Source organism: Nematostella vectensis, chromosome 13, assembly GCF_932526225.1.
Source record: "Nematostella vectensis chromosome 13, jaNemVect1.1, whole genome shotgun sequence".
NCBI lineage: Eukaryota > Metazoa > Cnidaria > Anthozoa > Actiniaria > Edwardsiidae > Nematostella > Nematostella vectensis.
Window position 1 is genome coordinate 4260037 of NC_064046.1, and position 16038 is coordinate 4276074.

Here is a 16038-nt window from a genome sequence, read left to right on the forward strand (position 1 = left end):
AATAGGGGGGTTCTGAGATGGTCATAAATAAATAGATCAGAAATAAAACACAAAAATGTCACTTGTAACTGTTTCATGGAATTATCTTACTACCCTAATCATTTTTTTTTTACCATTTATACTTCTCTAGAGTGTAAGTAAAGTAGTAGAAAAGATAGAATAACTACAATTCCTTGGCATTATTCATTGGCTAAGGCTCGTTCCAATTTTACCCATTTTTGGGCACCCTGTGGAAACCTAAGACTTTCCCGCCATTTGTCAGGAGCGCGCGGCGCGATGGCTGACATGTTTTTTGTTTGTTTTTTCCTTTGTTCCAGCTTTCAGATTTGTTTGTTGATTTATCTGCCAGTCTTATTAGAGAAGCTATCAGATAATTAGCATTGAAAAATTCCACTCCTGTATCGTAGCGTTTTTTCCACTTAGACTTTGAAAGTCGTGAATTAATCATGAGTTCGTTCACGGGGTTGTTTTTCGGTTCGTTACCTAAACTCGGCGAGTTGATGGCGGTGTTGATGGAAGAAGTGAAGGAAAGTGATGTCGCAGCTATACAGCCAGGATGTTGCAGGTATTCTATGCGCATTATTGCTAAGGATAACCTTTAGGTATTAGAGCAAGACTATGCAAGATCTGAGTACTGTATACAAATAACATGATGACATGATAACGGAGCGAAACACAAGGAACGCTCTTTTCATCAATCGATAGCATGTCATTCATTAACTAGATAATAAAGATTAATTTTATCCTGAAAGTGTTTTCCATCGTGTATTTGTTTGATAATATTACTGGATAAAAGAGTGAAGTTGAATTTATGCTTTTCCAGGGAGTTAATATTTACAGAGTCCAGAGTGATACTGTCCCCATGTGTTGAAAACCCAAAGCAAGTATTTCTTATTTGCAAGGTAATAAGCTTACTACCCCTTAATTTTCTTTTTGTTCCAATGACCCCTTTATCTTACGGAATTCAAATTTTTCAACAATTTTGTTAAGGTTGATATTCCCAACATGACCAAAAAACCTGGAAAATTCGCAATTCGAGAGAAAAAAGACACAATTTCCTACAATGGCCATCGATTCCTTGTATTCCGGACTGATTTTTTAAACACAAATAACGTGAGGCCGAAATCCACATACCCAGATTTTTGCTTTTCAAGATACTTTGATCATCTTTGCGCTATGTATGAGCTCAGGGACGAAAAGCTCAAATTTCAATGTCACTTTACAAAAAGTTGCATTTGATATTTTGTTTGCTAGGACTCACTAAGTACTTAGAGAAATTTTCCGCTTTATTAGATCTGAAATGAAGTGTTAAGTCATGCCGTCATGTCGCTTGAACCCCCTCCTACACACTATTTGTGTAACCCCCATCCTGACCACCAAAAATATTCCCTTTTGAACAATTAGCAAAATCTTTGACTTTTCACATATATAATGGCTGTCACCATCAACCTTCAGCAAACCCTAGCAACGTGTCTGTTTTATTTCCATCAAAAAATGATAATGGTCCCAGTAAAGATTGTTATCAATTTATAAAAGATATTTACCAGCCTCCTGATTAATAGTTCTTTTTATACAGAGGGAAGTATGGGAATGTTCAAAGCTCCAAGCTAATCTGAACAAACTAAATCTTGAGGTAATTATTAAGTTGTGATGATATTTTTAGTTTGTAGAGGCTGGGGTCTATGAGGGGCAGCGGGAGGGAGAAGGTTTGGGTTCGCCCTTCCCCACTCTGCCACCGCCATCTGCCTCTGCTATCCAACCAATATTAGTGATAATTCAGTTCTAGTACTGAGTACTGGTTGCAGGAAATAGCCAGGGCTTTCATTAACTTTCAGAGTAGGTGGTGGAGATTGATAAGAAGGGGATGGAAGTTATTTGATCTTTTTAGTTCAATTAAATCTTAAGTCAACTTTTAAAAAAAAAGTATCCGGTGCTCAGTGGAAAATAGCTTGCGCTTCTGCCAGCCGCCGGGGCCTAATGAAACCCCTGATAGCCTATATTGAGTCCGATCATAAGTCATATGTCTCATATGTATTTCCCTTAGGTTGTTGAGGAGGTAGACATCAGTAAGAGTTTGTTCCAGTTCTGCCTTTTCCTAATAATTCAGCTCTAGTACTGAGTACTGGTTGCGGGGAATAGCCTAATTGAGTCGACGATCATAAGTCATAATGTCTCATATGTATTCCCCTTAGTTTGTTGAAGAGGTAGACATCAGTAAGAGTTTGTTCCAGTTCTGCCTGTCATTCACACTCACACAAAGACTGGCTCCTCTATGGAACAAGGCCGGGGACTATTTTATTCAAGGTATATATGTACCCTGACCAAAGGCTAGTGAACAATTCACATAATCCACATTAGAACACTGAAAAGCAGGTCATTATTGACAAAACAAAAGATCTTTTGGAAGGCAATATGCAAAAACCTTTATATGAAAGGTCGGCTCTTGTGCTTTGCATTTGTGACCATACCTCACACAGACCTCCCTCTAAGAACCTGTCTACATTTGGCTATCAGTTACTTAGATGGTTGGCTTTGCATACAGACCCATCTAAGAGCCAAACTACCCTTGCCTTTCACTAGATTTTTCATTTTTTCTGTTTGCATTTTTAATTTTTTTTTTTAAATAGTTTTTGAGGTTTTGAAAACCCTCCAATATCCAACACCCTCTCTCATGGGCGGGGGGGGGGGGGGGGGGGGGGTTAGCGGATTTGTCCCCGAAATGCTCACGGATTACGGAATTCGATGATTATTTCAGCGGTTTGGCAGATTTGGGAAATATGGCGGATCACGGATCTGTCTACAATTCTGGCGCGGATTTCTGATTTTGGATGCTTTAATAGTCCAATTTCGGGTATTAAATGAATTTCAATCGATGCTATTGTTTATCTGTCATACCATGCGGATCTAAAAATATCTGCGGATCCACGGATTTGCCCCGAAAATGTAGCGGATCGGAGGATTTACATACCCCTATTCACCCCCCCCCCCCTCATGAACCATGCCTGAGCTAAGTCACATCTTCATCTCAAACTTTAACTATATTTACATTTTTAATGTATTTAATTATCACATAGGGCGAGATTTCCTGGAAACATCCACAAAGCAGAATGCTGTCAGTGAGTAACTTAGAAACTGTCTGATATAAGGGAACTAATCTTCTTGCTCCTCTCATTAGAGAGACTGTCGTGGACTAGAATGACTACACTCTAACGCGATCTAGTACACAACAGAATTTATCACTCTTTCCATGAAGGCGTTACACAATTCTGTTATCCAGTCTTGGATTCTCTCTAGATAACATAGCTGTCGTGCTGTTTCACAGCTTATCTTAACGCTTAGCACAACCCTTAGCTTAGCCACTAAGCTCACCACTCAGCTCCCTAATTCACGAGCAAACTCCTTATATACTCTTGGGTGTCTCTAAATATACCTTATTACATCATAAATGTTGTTACAAATAAAAGAAACATTACATCATCCATTTTGTTATCATAAACTGCTGAGTCAGGGTTTTAGAATATTCTAGCAAACAGAACAACGATCCTAAGTAAAAAAAATCCTATTCTAGCGTGTTCTAATAGCATGTATTAACTTCTACAATGTTTCAAGTAAATGTTCTAGACATTACTCTGTCACAGAGACTCTGCCGCCATTTTTGTCATTCTAGCAAAATGCCAAGTGTGAGAAAGCATCCAATTCCATCGGCTTGATTTTGTTGAAAGAAGTGTAAGAACAAAGGTGTGACTGAGAATGGATCACTAAGCCCTGTTCTGTTTAAGTCCTAGATGTAAGCATAACTGACAAAGTCTGCATTGGACTTGAAGCTGTAAATCTTAAAATGCAGCCTTCTAAAGTAAGAATCATTGTAATTACCTATTTGAAATAGTTCTTTATGATCATAGCAAGTTTGAAAATCAATGTGTCGTATCATGCAATGGGTATCCAAAGATATAAGTAATAGCAGTCGCATTACCAGGATTGGCCGAGTTAGGAGGGGGGGGGGGCAGTCATAGGTATCATACAGTAAGAAAAACGCATAGTATCTGAAGATTCCTTAATAAGGAATGACTTATTTTTTGGCCGCACCTCCCTTGTACGCTCCTGAAAAGCATGCAGGTTTGGAACATTGTAGAATTCTTCATGCTAAAAAAATATGGGTTCATCCATTTATATGCTACACCTGAAGCACTGTAGGTTGCGACACATGAATTCCCAAGTGCGACCTTATTTGAAGAATGTATAAACTAGCCAAAGTTATGTACAGGGGCACGGTAAGAGTACAACAGGTGATGGTGAGGTTGAAACCTCCATAGTTGTTATTTTATGTTTGTTTTTTATGTACAACTACAGCTACAAGCTGCTATACAAATTGCTATATTATATATAATTTATAATATATGCTCACCAGGTGAATCAGTACTGTGTGAACTCCAAGCTACTGCAGAGTTTTAGCTGCTGTTTTGATGCCAGTATTGGTGACTGTGCTATCCAAGATGATTTGTGTTATGTGTTACCAAGGTATTAAAGCAAGTGACCATATATATCATCAGGGGCATTAAATGTGGGAATCCTCCGTTGTACCTCACTTAGGGGTGGTAGTGGTGGAGATTTTCATTGGAGAAAAGCTCCTGTTTTGCAAAGTCCAGTATTCAATGTCTGTTACCTGTTTGTTCAGGCACCTTTTAAAGAGTTTTATGAAATTTGTCATGAAATCTTCATTTAACGAAATAAGATCTGGAATCTGTAGTTTAAATATTTCAACCTTTAACAGCCTGAAGAAAGGACGAGTATTGAGTATTACCCACCAGCTTCCAGCAGACTCACCTTTTGCAAGCTACGAGGACATCAGGAAATATTGGAAACTGGTGGTAAGCTCTAGGTGGTTATGTCAACTCTCACACTGCAAGTCTCTTAGTGATGGGGTTTTGGAAACAGGAATATAATTTATGAATTTTGACTTGGAGGCTCTGAAGCTCCAATAATTGAAAATTACTGCAAAATTAATCGTTTCCATACATTTACTGCAACTCAAAGCATTTATTTTTGTAGGTAGCTGCCCCATCTTTGCCACTGCCTGAAATAAAGATGTGTGGTGTTGCTAAAACATGTTTGTATATTTTCAGTATGGTTACCGGTTGCCTGCTCATGAGAAGGTATTCTACAATGTGCGGTTTTTCTTCAGGAAGTCTAAAGTTTTCACGTATCCTATATTTCCATATGTGTAAGGGAAATTTTTTTTACTGTAATATCGTGATGTGCTCGTACTGCTACTCCTGGCAAAGCCTCACTTGGTTGAACTAAGAACCTCTTAACATGAACCATGTGGAACAGCACCTCTCAATATTTTGTGCAATCAGAGGCAGAGAGCTTCTTAGGTTATAGGTACTTTGTCAGCCTCCATTTTGTCACCCTAGAAAAATGTCACAAAATGTTGATGATAAGCACCACTTTCATAGGCTGATTTGGGGAAGAAATTGCATAGATTTTGAATTTAGTAAACGAATCATAAAACTTTGTTTTCAGATGGTTATTTTGAAATTTTTACTCACAGTTTGTCTTTAAATATTGCTATAAAGGGTGTAGCTAACTAGGCCTTTTAGGGGTCTGCACAAAAACAGAACAACATTGATTGATTTTTGTCTTTATGTTTTTGTGAAGGGAGGTTAAGCGGCTATCTTAGAAAACCAAAGAAAACCCAGGATCAAAACAAGTGTTCCCACCAGCATTTACCCCAAGGCATTAAATATACAGTATCACAACCTTGACATATGCCCAGTTACCCAGCCAGTTGCATCCATAGTGCAGCTCCCCATGTCTATCCCCGTTGTGACCAGCATGCTATCTTCACAGCCTTCATTAACAATCTTCAAAGCCGTGTGCCAAGTGTGTGTGGCACACCCTTCAGATTGACCTCAGCTCCTCTGTACTACACCAACCGCTTACACAGTGCTAGCCAGCCGCAGAGTAACCTTACACGCACTGAACCCGTACTGAAGCAATGTAGACCTTTCATGTCTACAATACAATGCAACTCAAAAAATGGTGCCACACGGATAGATAATTCACTGACTCACAATAGCACCATTGCATCAAAACCTGAGCATGCAGTTCAAAGCCATTATCAGCACTCGCTTCCACAAGGCCATTCAAGGAGCGGTACTTCCAGATCAGGCAGTGATGCTGCTGCTTATGCACCTTATATGAAGGCTGGGACAGTACAAGCCCAATCACCAGTTGATAATGTTACTAGAGTATCCTCCGAGAAATTGTCTTCTACCAACCTGACAGATACGGGAAGCAATCATGATTGTGCCCTTGTTGAACCGAAGCCTCGGATTGTTCCCCATTTTACAAACAATAAAGTGCATAAAAAGAAGAATTCTTTTCAAGAGAATCAAAAAGCAGCCCTGTCTTGTCATGACAGACCAAAGGTGGTACCCAAATTTAACCAGAAACTGGCCCAGAAGCTACCACAGCAGAGCTGCAACATTCACAGACGACAAAGTGAAAGGAATCCTGCAGAGAAAGATAAATGCCCACCTAGTGACACTAATTCAGTTGCAAGAAATACATCCTTCTCACATGACTATGACAACTATGCTATTCAAGACAAGCTTCTTACTCATGAACAGCCACACCCAGAACAGATTAGACAGAAAGTAACAATATATCCATTGCGACATGGTAAAATGAGATCCCCCCTCACCTCTGGGAAAACAATGCTACCACAGGCCATGAACCAAGCTAATAGGCCAGTTAGTCAGATGGAGGGCCAGGAAGGAATGCCAGGAAGACCAGTGTTACCACCGGCCATGAACCAAGCTAATAGGCCAGTTAGTCAGATGGAGGGCCAGGAAGGAATTCCAGGAAGACCAGTGTTACCACCGGCCATTAACCAGGCCAAGAGGCCATTTAGTCAGATGGAGGGCCAGGAAGGAATGCCAGGAAGACCAGTGTTACCACCGACCATTAACCAGGCCAAGAGGCCATTTAGTCAGATAGGGGGTTTCACTCAAAATATGTTTTTACCAGTTGTTCAAACAGCCACCAGTCACCTGGGACAACAAAGAAGTGATCCTTTCCGTGACGCAAGTGATATTCTTTCCCTGAGTTCCTCATATGGGAATGCTGGGAGTAGTGCTAAACCACTCAAACGATCTCAGGTAAAGTAAAGGACTGCACAACAAGAGGGCTTGTGAGAAAAGTGTAGGGATCTTGGGAAACTGTCAATGACAAAATAATGGTTGGAGGGTGTGGATAAAAAATGTTAAAAAAATGTTAAAAATGTTAAGGTTAGATATAAAGGGGGCTGTCTGGGACTTAATGGCTTTATGGGTGGAGGTAGCCAACTTCAGTTTATGAATCTTTTTCTACAGTCCAATGAAGCTGATAATCAACCAAAGAAAGCGCGACCTAAGTCAAAAGTGCAAGAGAATGTAGATGTTCGCCAAATGGCTTTAACAAATCAGGTACGCACACAATACTTATAGTGGTAGGACTGTTTATAGTTAACATCAGCCATAACTTAGACAACTGTGTACACATTGTGAACAACATAGTTGATTGACACATGACACCACACCTTATTGATTGATTGACACATGACACCACACCATATTGGCTGATTGACACATAACACCACACCCTATTGATTGATTGACACATGACACCACACCCTTTTGTTTTTTTGAAACATGACACCACAACCTATTGATTCATTGACACATGACACCACACCATATTGACTGATTGACACATGACACCACACCATATTGATTGATTGACACACGACACCACACCATATTGACTGTTGCACACATGTCACCACACCCTATTGATTGATTGACACATGACACCACACCATATTGATTTATTGACACATAACACCACACCATATTTGATTTATTGACACATGACACCACACCCTATTGATTTATTTACACATGACACCACACCCTATTGATTGATTGACACATGACACCACACCATATTGATTTATTGACACATGACATTTCACCCTATTAATTTGAATGACACATCACCACACCCTATTGATTGATTGACACATGACACCACACCCTATTGATTTATTGACACATGACACCACACCATAAGTGATTTATTGACACATGACACCACACCCTATTGATTGATTGACACATCACCAGACCCTATTGATTGATTGACACATGACACCACACCATATTGATTGATTGACACATGACACCACACGATATTGATTGATTGATACATGACACCATACCCTATTGATTGAATGACACATGACACCACACCATATTGATTGATTGACACAGGACACCTCAACCTATTGATTGATTGACACATAACACCACACCCTATTGATTGATTGACACGACACCTTACCCTATTTTTTGAATGACACATGACACCACATCCTATTGCTTGATTGACACATGACACCTCACCCTATTGATTGATTGACACATGACACCACAACCTATTGATTGATTGACACATGACACCACACCCTATTGATTGATTGACACATGACCCCACACCATATTTGATTTATTGACACATAACACCACACCATATTGATTTGAATGACACATCACCACACCATATTGATTTATTGAAACATGACACCACACTCTATTTATTGATTGACATATGACACCACACCCTATTGATTTATTGAAACATGACACCACACCCTATTTTTTTATTGACACATGACATCACACCCTATGTATTTATTGACACATAACACCACACCATATTGATTGATTGATACATGACACCATACCCTATTGATTTATTGACACATGACACCACACCATTTTGATTGATTGACACATGACACCACACCATATTGATTTACTGAAACATGACACCATACCCTATTAATTGATTGACACATGACACCACACCATATTGATTGATTGACACAGGACACCTCAACCTATTGATTGATTGACACATAACACCACACCCTATTGATTGATTGACACGACACCTTACCCTATTTTTTGAATGACACATGACACCACACCCTATTGCTTGATTGACACATGACACCACACCCTATTGATTGATTGACACATGACACCACAACCTATTGATTGATTGACACATGACACCACACCCTATTGATTGATTGACACATGACACCACACCCTATTGATTGATTGACACATGACACCACACCATATTGATTTGAATGACACATCACCACACCATATTGATTTATTGAAACATGACACCACACTCTATTTATTGATTGACATATGACACCACACCCTATTGATTTATTGAAACATGACACCACACCCTATTTTTTTTATTGACACATGACATCACACCCTATGTATTTATTGACACATAACACCACACCCTATTGATTGATTCACACATGACACCACACCCTATTGATTGATTGACACATGTCTACACAACCCTACCCTACTACCTACACAACCCTGGCCGACATGTGATGTCTTTCCCTACTGTACTTATGGATTAACTCTTTCTGTTGATCGATTGACTGTTTCATAAATTCAGACTTCATGTTAAACATTGAATAATAACTATCACAAGTTGAGTGACTGTTTGTTTTGTTCCTAGCTTCACAAAGTCAACAGTGTGACCCTGATCGACTGGCTGAGAAAGCATCATATTGCTGTAAAGTCTAAAGACAAGAAAGCCGAGCTGGTGGAGAGAGTGATGAGATATATGGCACTGCACCAGCATGAAGTTTAACAGGTAGAGACATACTGCTTAGGAGCAAAATATACGTTGGCCCATAGGCTTACTGGTCCCTTCCCTTTACATGGGATATATAACGCTACACTATCATGAAGTTTAACAGGTATAGGCATGCCAGTTAGGGGCAGGAGATTTGTAGGCCCATAGGATTTTGGGGAGGGGGTTTGGACGCACACGCACGCACGAACGAACGCTAGCACGCACGCACACACACACACACACACACACCACTGGCCCCTTCCCCTTACAGGGGATATATAACGCTGCACCAGTATGAAGTTTGACAGGTATATAGGCATACCGATGAGGGGCAGATTTGTAGGCCCATAGGCTGGGTGGAGGGGGGTTTGGACACACATACACTACTGGCCACCCGGGGGGGGGGGGGGGGGGTTCAGGGTAAAAGTTATGATGCTTGTCGGGAAATTCAAATAATACCCCTAAAACTTATACCTGTACGCCAAAAATTGCTACCATAAAAATACCCCAATATCCCAAGTCTTGAAAAACAAGTGTTTTGTTTAGAAGTACAAAGTATAAATAATCTAAAAAAACGTTGGTTGGTAGCACCACTTTCTGAAAACCCCTAAAAATACCATTTCTAATAGAAAAGTCTATTTTCTCTCAGACACCCCTAAAAAAAGAATTTTAATCCGTAAAAAATACGACGAGCATCCCGGTTGACTTGGGAAGAAATCCCCAGGGACCGACCCCTTCCACTTATATGGTTTTCTGTCAACCTTGATAACGTATTTGATTCCAAACAAAATCATATTCTGTCGTGGAGGGAATTAAAAATTATAGGGGTAAGAGGTTAGGGTCTAAGTTCAATTTATAACTAAAGAAAAATGTAATAGTTGGATTTTTAAAAAATCGGGAAATTCATCACATGTAATGTTTAAAACTTAGTGCTGATAACCAGCTTACTTACCTTTCTTTCAATACATGTTCGCCTGAAATTGCTAAAAAAAATAGAGCGGTCGTATCTTTCCTAAATGTATGTCGAATAATTCATTTCAATTACAAACAACGTATTGATAGTTTGTGTCGCTAAAACGAAATATTATGTTATTAAGTGCAAACCTAAACAAAAAAAATATGAGTAAAAACAAAGAAGTTATAAATTATCTAAAATTAATCGGTTTACTCCAGTCGCTGGATTTGAAAAAAAAAAAGGACAAATATTGTCGGTTTAAAGTAAGCAAAAAAAGTTGAACAAAAACGGTATATTATGATGGGTTGATTTGAACAAAAAGCTTTCGCAAATAGTTAAACAAAGAAAACTCAGCTGAAGGGAAGTACAAAAAAACGGAACAAAGGGGTTTATTGTGTCTTTGGAAAGTTAAAAAAAGAAGTTTAAGAGTTTATACTGAAAGTTGAACCAAACAATTATAGGCACAACAAAAATCGTAACTAAAACTACAAGAGGTTGATCAATATCAAGTCTATAGCTTAAAAAGATAAATAAAAGTTTGTACAAAGTGTTTAAAAGCCTTTTGTGAAAAGCTAATTTCGATGAGACGAGGGCAAGAAGGATTTCACAAGTTTTATCATCACGCTTTCTCGACAACACTTGAGACCTCATACTACTCGGCGCCAGCACTCTATTCGCTAAACACGTGGTATGTCTTCGTGACATTATAATCTGCTTGTAAACCTATAAACGCCCACGGAAGACGAAGCCGTGGAAAAGAACTCAAGGCCGCTGCCACCATAAGCAATAGAAAGTGACCTTTCTTGTATCTCGATTGTTCCACCACAAAGGCTCATATTGTGGCGTTTTCTTAAGCCTCCCGTTGCTTCCCTTATTAAATGAAATTAGACACTTGAAGACGAGCGTACACAATGGCCAAAGCACGTTATGCGGGTGGCTAATGAGATTGCCAGCGAACAATAGCGGACAATGTGCCGCGCTCGACACAAAACGTGTGGCTCTGCAAATATTGAATCAGGGTCATGGTCTAATATTGCGCTTGCTATTATTAGCAGTGATTTGACTTCCTTGATGATCAAGCTAACGCGAGCAAGGTCATTGCATGCTCGGTTTTGTACCTACGATTGTGGCTATTCGACTGTTTTAGACATTTCCGTACAATATATGTATCAAAAATTGATTAAACTGGATGAATTTTGATCTGACTATTCGAAAAAAGTTGTTTAGAACTCTGAAAATAGGTTAGGAATGTATTTATTTTATAAACATTTCAAATAGTTTTAAACGAGTTCCGATTCTGTGTAAACTTATAAAACTCTTATTAAAAAAAAACAATTGTACGTAAATAACAACGGTTACCCGAAAAAGTGCTCTACATTGAAGGAGAATTATCATCCATGAAAAAAGTATTTCAACTTCCGATGACCATTTCTTTGACACTACTGTTTCGTAGGCGTTCCCACCCACTGCTAAGTTAAACTTACACACTAGTGTATAACTAGGTGTTGTATTTAAAGCAGCGGTTTTAAAGTTCTAGGTCCTTAGAAACTAAAAGTGAAATGACCTTTATTTCTATATGTTGAAAGTCGAGGTGCATCTATAAGAATAATCTTTATGAAACTCGTGCTGTGTCTTTCGTATTCATACTTTGTGGCGTGTCTATAATACGCTAGCACAAAGCTCTAGCTCAGGCTTGACGTTTTCCACTTTGTGGGATACTTGGTAGAATTTATTAAAAGACTGATTATACCAATATTCATTCGCTTGTCACTGAACTCATAATGAGCTTATTAAGAAATCTGAGGGAAAAGCCCTATGATTTATAAGGCGATCCCTTATCTCTGTGCCCTATCACAAGTCCCGATTCATTATACCCCCTCCCCTCCCTAGCTAGAAGACCTGCGCTAGTGTCCTATCACAAGTCCCGATTCATCATACCCCCTCCCCTCCCTAGCTAGTAACCCTGCGTAAGTGTGCTATCACAAGTCCCGATTCATCATACCCCCTCCCCTCCCTAGCTAGCAGCCATGCTTTTGTGCGCTAGTAATTACAAGTCCCGATTTATCATACCCCCTCCCCCATAGGCAGTAGCCATGCTTTTGTGCTCTTTTTATTACAAGTGCTGATTCGTCATACCCCGCGTCACGTTCCCTAATCCCGTCAAGTGCTTTCTAACCTCCGTGACACGACAACTTTTCCGTTGATTGGACACTTATTCATTCACTCCCCGTCAAACACGTAACTTCCTAGTTTTTTTTAAATAACTTCGTTTTTCATTTATTTCTTTTACTTTTGTTGTTTAACCTCTAGCTATTGTTTACTCGATTGTTGTGTGAAGACAACCCTCCATGGTTTGTCTGACATGATCATTATTCCTTTTTATTGTTTGTTATTCTTAACACACTCTTGCGACCTTGCACACCCCGTATTGTCTCTATTAGGTTATTAGGCCTTGTATATTTTCCCTTTGTTTTTCTTCTAAAGGAACGTTTTGTTCAACGTTTAGGTCTTACACTTTACCCGTAATTCTTATTGTGGCGAGAAATGATCTAAATAAGTCTATTACCTCCTTTGTGTTTTCTTTTATTTTTATGGAGCTATCCGACTCACAACAATTATTGAACAGTTAAACACTTACGCTTGTCGTTGGGGGAGTTCACTTTGTACCTTCCTATATTTACTCTTTACAAAAGGTTCCACGCCTTGTTCCCGATTGTACAGAAGTACACGCACTCTCCTTTCTTATAAGAATTTTTTATAAGAACGACCAGTGTAAAATTTTACCTGATTCTCTGAACATGCTGAGGCTCAAAAACTGTGATAGGTCCTACAATGAATTGTGTTCATGATAGTGACCTTAAATATGATAAAAAAAAAAAAAAAAAACAGAACGGCCCAGCCTTAACTAAAAATTAGACGTGTATCACTCCATATCCATGGTCTATTGCCTTATCTGTAAAACATGCTTTCTGTTGTGAGGTGTGGGGTGCGTTTCCCTATTCCCCACTGTACAGGGGTACATATCACTCTATATCCATGGTCTATTGCCTTGCTCTTATCTGTAAAACATGCTTTTTGTTGTTTAGTGTTACAAGGCTTTAACACTCTTTGTCCTCCCTCATCTGCCATACTGCACTCTCCCATTCTTCTCTCCTTATCTCGAACACGTTTTTAACATAGTTATAGACGTGCGCGCACAATAGCACCTTTGTTTGTATACACCACGTTTATTGAGGGATTATCACCTCGTTACGGATCAACATAGTCCATTATCGCACACTAAATACCGCAATATTGACCTGTCACATCAGAGGAAGTCGTCGCTCTCATGAGCAAGCTATGACCATGACGTCAGCCCACGCTCACGTGTGTCGGAAACACGTTGAGGAACAATATCTTCTGCTCCACGCAATGTTTGTTCCAGACTTATGACTTCTCAATAACTCTTTCATAAACGTTGAGAAGGTCGTTTTGTTTAAAAAGTGAAATACAAGGGTTTATTCACAAGAAAACTTCAAACAACCACCTACTATTGAAGCCTGGTACCTTAAAGATATTTGATTGAAAGTATCTTAGTTACTTGTTTTATTATTGTTGGATAATTTTTATAATGTGATATGCACGTTCTTGAATGGAAATCACGTATCATTGTTTTAAAAACATTTGACCTTAGAATCAGTCGATAATATTTATCGATAATCTAAAATAAAAATAAAAATGTGTATTTGATAGGAATAGAAGATCTGAATGTTGGTATTCTCGCCGTGGTAGCTGAGCAGGTTGTCCCAAGGGGTGTAAGAGCTCATTTTTCTTGATAGCGAAAAGCTGAGGTTGCGTTGACCAACTGAGCGAGTCGTGCAAACCCTAGGAGATCATTTGGATGATAAATGAGCTCTCACTCCTTGACAAGGCTTGCACGGCTATCTAGGTGTGAGATATGGGCAAGGTGAGTCCGCTACACTGCTATTCTTTCAAAATCAAGTGGACGACTACGTGAGTATTCTTGTGCTCAGTGATGGTTATACGTTATGGCCCCTCCCTGCGGCAGGTTTGATTGATTGCATTATACACCTATTTCAAAATACACCTATTTCACAAAAGGTTGTCAGTGCAAATGGCGAATAGTAAATGGCTAATGGTTACTAATTATTCGTGAAATTGAAGGTGTTAAATATAATCCAGCAATGTCAGAGCCAAGCATTGGTAACCTTAAATGGATAATTGTTTTGATTTATCCATATTCTTCCAGACGCATGGTTACTTTCGGTCGTAGAACTGCCTATCGCCATTTGCCTATCGCCGTTTGCCTATCGCCGTTTGCCATTCGCACTGGCAAATGGCAAATTCCAATTGTCAAATAGCAGTACTATCACAACATACCATGTAACTCGTCAAATTTCTAATGAATGTAGAAAAACGTGGATGATTTTTGCGATTATATTTCTCTTTATCATATATTTACAAATAATTTTATCCGTAAAGCAAGGGTTGGTTTTAGAACTGCCAGTACTGAAGGTACTTACTAACAATTAAGGCGAAATAGGTTCTTATTAGGTTCTTATTTTTATTAGGATTAATAATTACAGAAGTGTACCTGAAAACATAGCCACTTTGCTATAGATATCCTACGGTATATGAATGTTTTATCTTTCTTATCTTTATGGAAGAGCAAAATGGTTAGCAAATTTAATTTCAAAGCCCTACAATTTGCTAAGTATTTATCATGTAGTAACCCATCATTATAAGAACCCTTTTGAACTTTAGTTTCTTATATTTTGGGGTATTAAAATACGGAATTTCGGCCTGTAGGTTCTTAAATCACTTGAACCGTCTCTCTTTCATTTCTCCGCCCCGTGCTCAGTTGCCAACAGCTCCACGACAGCGAAATTCCATTTTATACCTAGCAAACTAAGTACCCAGCTGTAGTATAACTAGGTGGTCTGCGTAGGCGTGGTGGAATCAGAGAAATATAATCAACACAAAGTTGAATTGGTATTCTTTACGCCTCAGCGAAAACAGAATAGTTTCCCTGAGGTGTTGAGCGTTAGCCCTTCGTTGGAACAAAAGAGAGATTAAAGAATATCGATAACTCAATCCTTTATTATTGTTTATCATTGAAAATACATCGCTTTATCCGCAAAGAAACTTCAAAATAACAATCTACGAATGAAGTCTGATATGTTATATATATTTGCATTTTATTAACGCGATAAGGCACATACTTATTATTTCACCACTGCTTGGTAGAATCCTTGGTTATCTCTACGTGGCCTTGTGTATGAGATGGAGGGGGGGGGGCACCCATGAATCATGGATACTACGGTATACATTGAACTATTACTTGGGCACTATTAAAG

At 39.0% G+C, this 16038-nt stretch overlaps 1 protein-coding gene across 6 annotated transcripts in view; it reads left to right on the forward strand.

Annotated features, from left to right (window-relative positions):
- Positions 1–255: 255 nt before the first annotated feature.
- LOC5512268 (uncharacterized protein C18orf63) overlaps positions 256–16038 on the forward strand; it is a 40399-nt gene continuing 24616 nt past the window's right edge. For 3 of the 6 annotated variants that reach the window (XM_048720571.1, XM_048720572.1, XM_048720570.1), the window contains exons 1-12: positions 256–565; positions 824–902; positions 1577–1633; positions 2193–2304; positions 3075–3116; positions 3780–3853; positions 4409–4518; positions 4772–4868; positions 5124–5200; positions 5777–7163; positions 7377–7469; positions 9607–9744. In XM_048720571.1, the coding sequence (XP_048576528.1) occupies positions 447–565; positions 824–902; positions 1577–1633; positions 2193–2304; positions 3075–3116; positions 3780–3853; positions 4409–4518; positions 4772–4868; positions 5124–5200; positions 5777–7163; positions 7377–7469; positions 9607–9741 (2382 nt within the window). In that variant the 5' untranslated portion in view covers positions 256–446 and the 3' untranslated portion in view covers positions 9742–9744. Of the gene's footprint in view, positions 566–823; positions 903–1576; positions 1634–2192; positions 2305–3074; positions 3117–3779; positions 3854–4408; positions 4519–4771; positions 4869–5123; positions 5201–5776; positions 7164–7376; positions 7470–9606; positions 14388–16038 lie in introns of those variants that run through there. The other 3 variants (XM_048720569.1, XM_048720573.1, XM_048720574.1) reach the window with 3 other exon arrangements.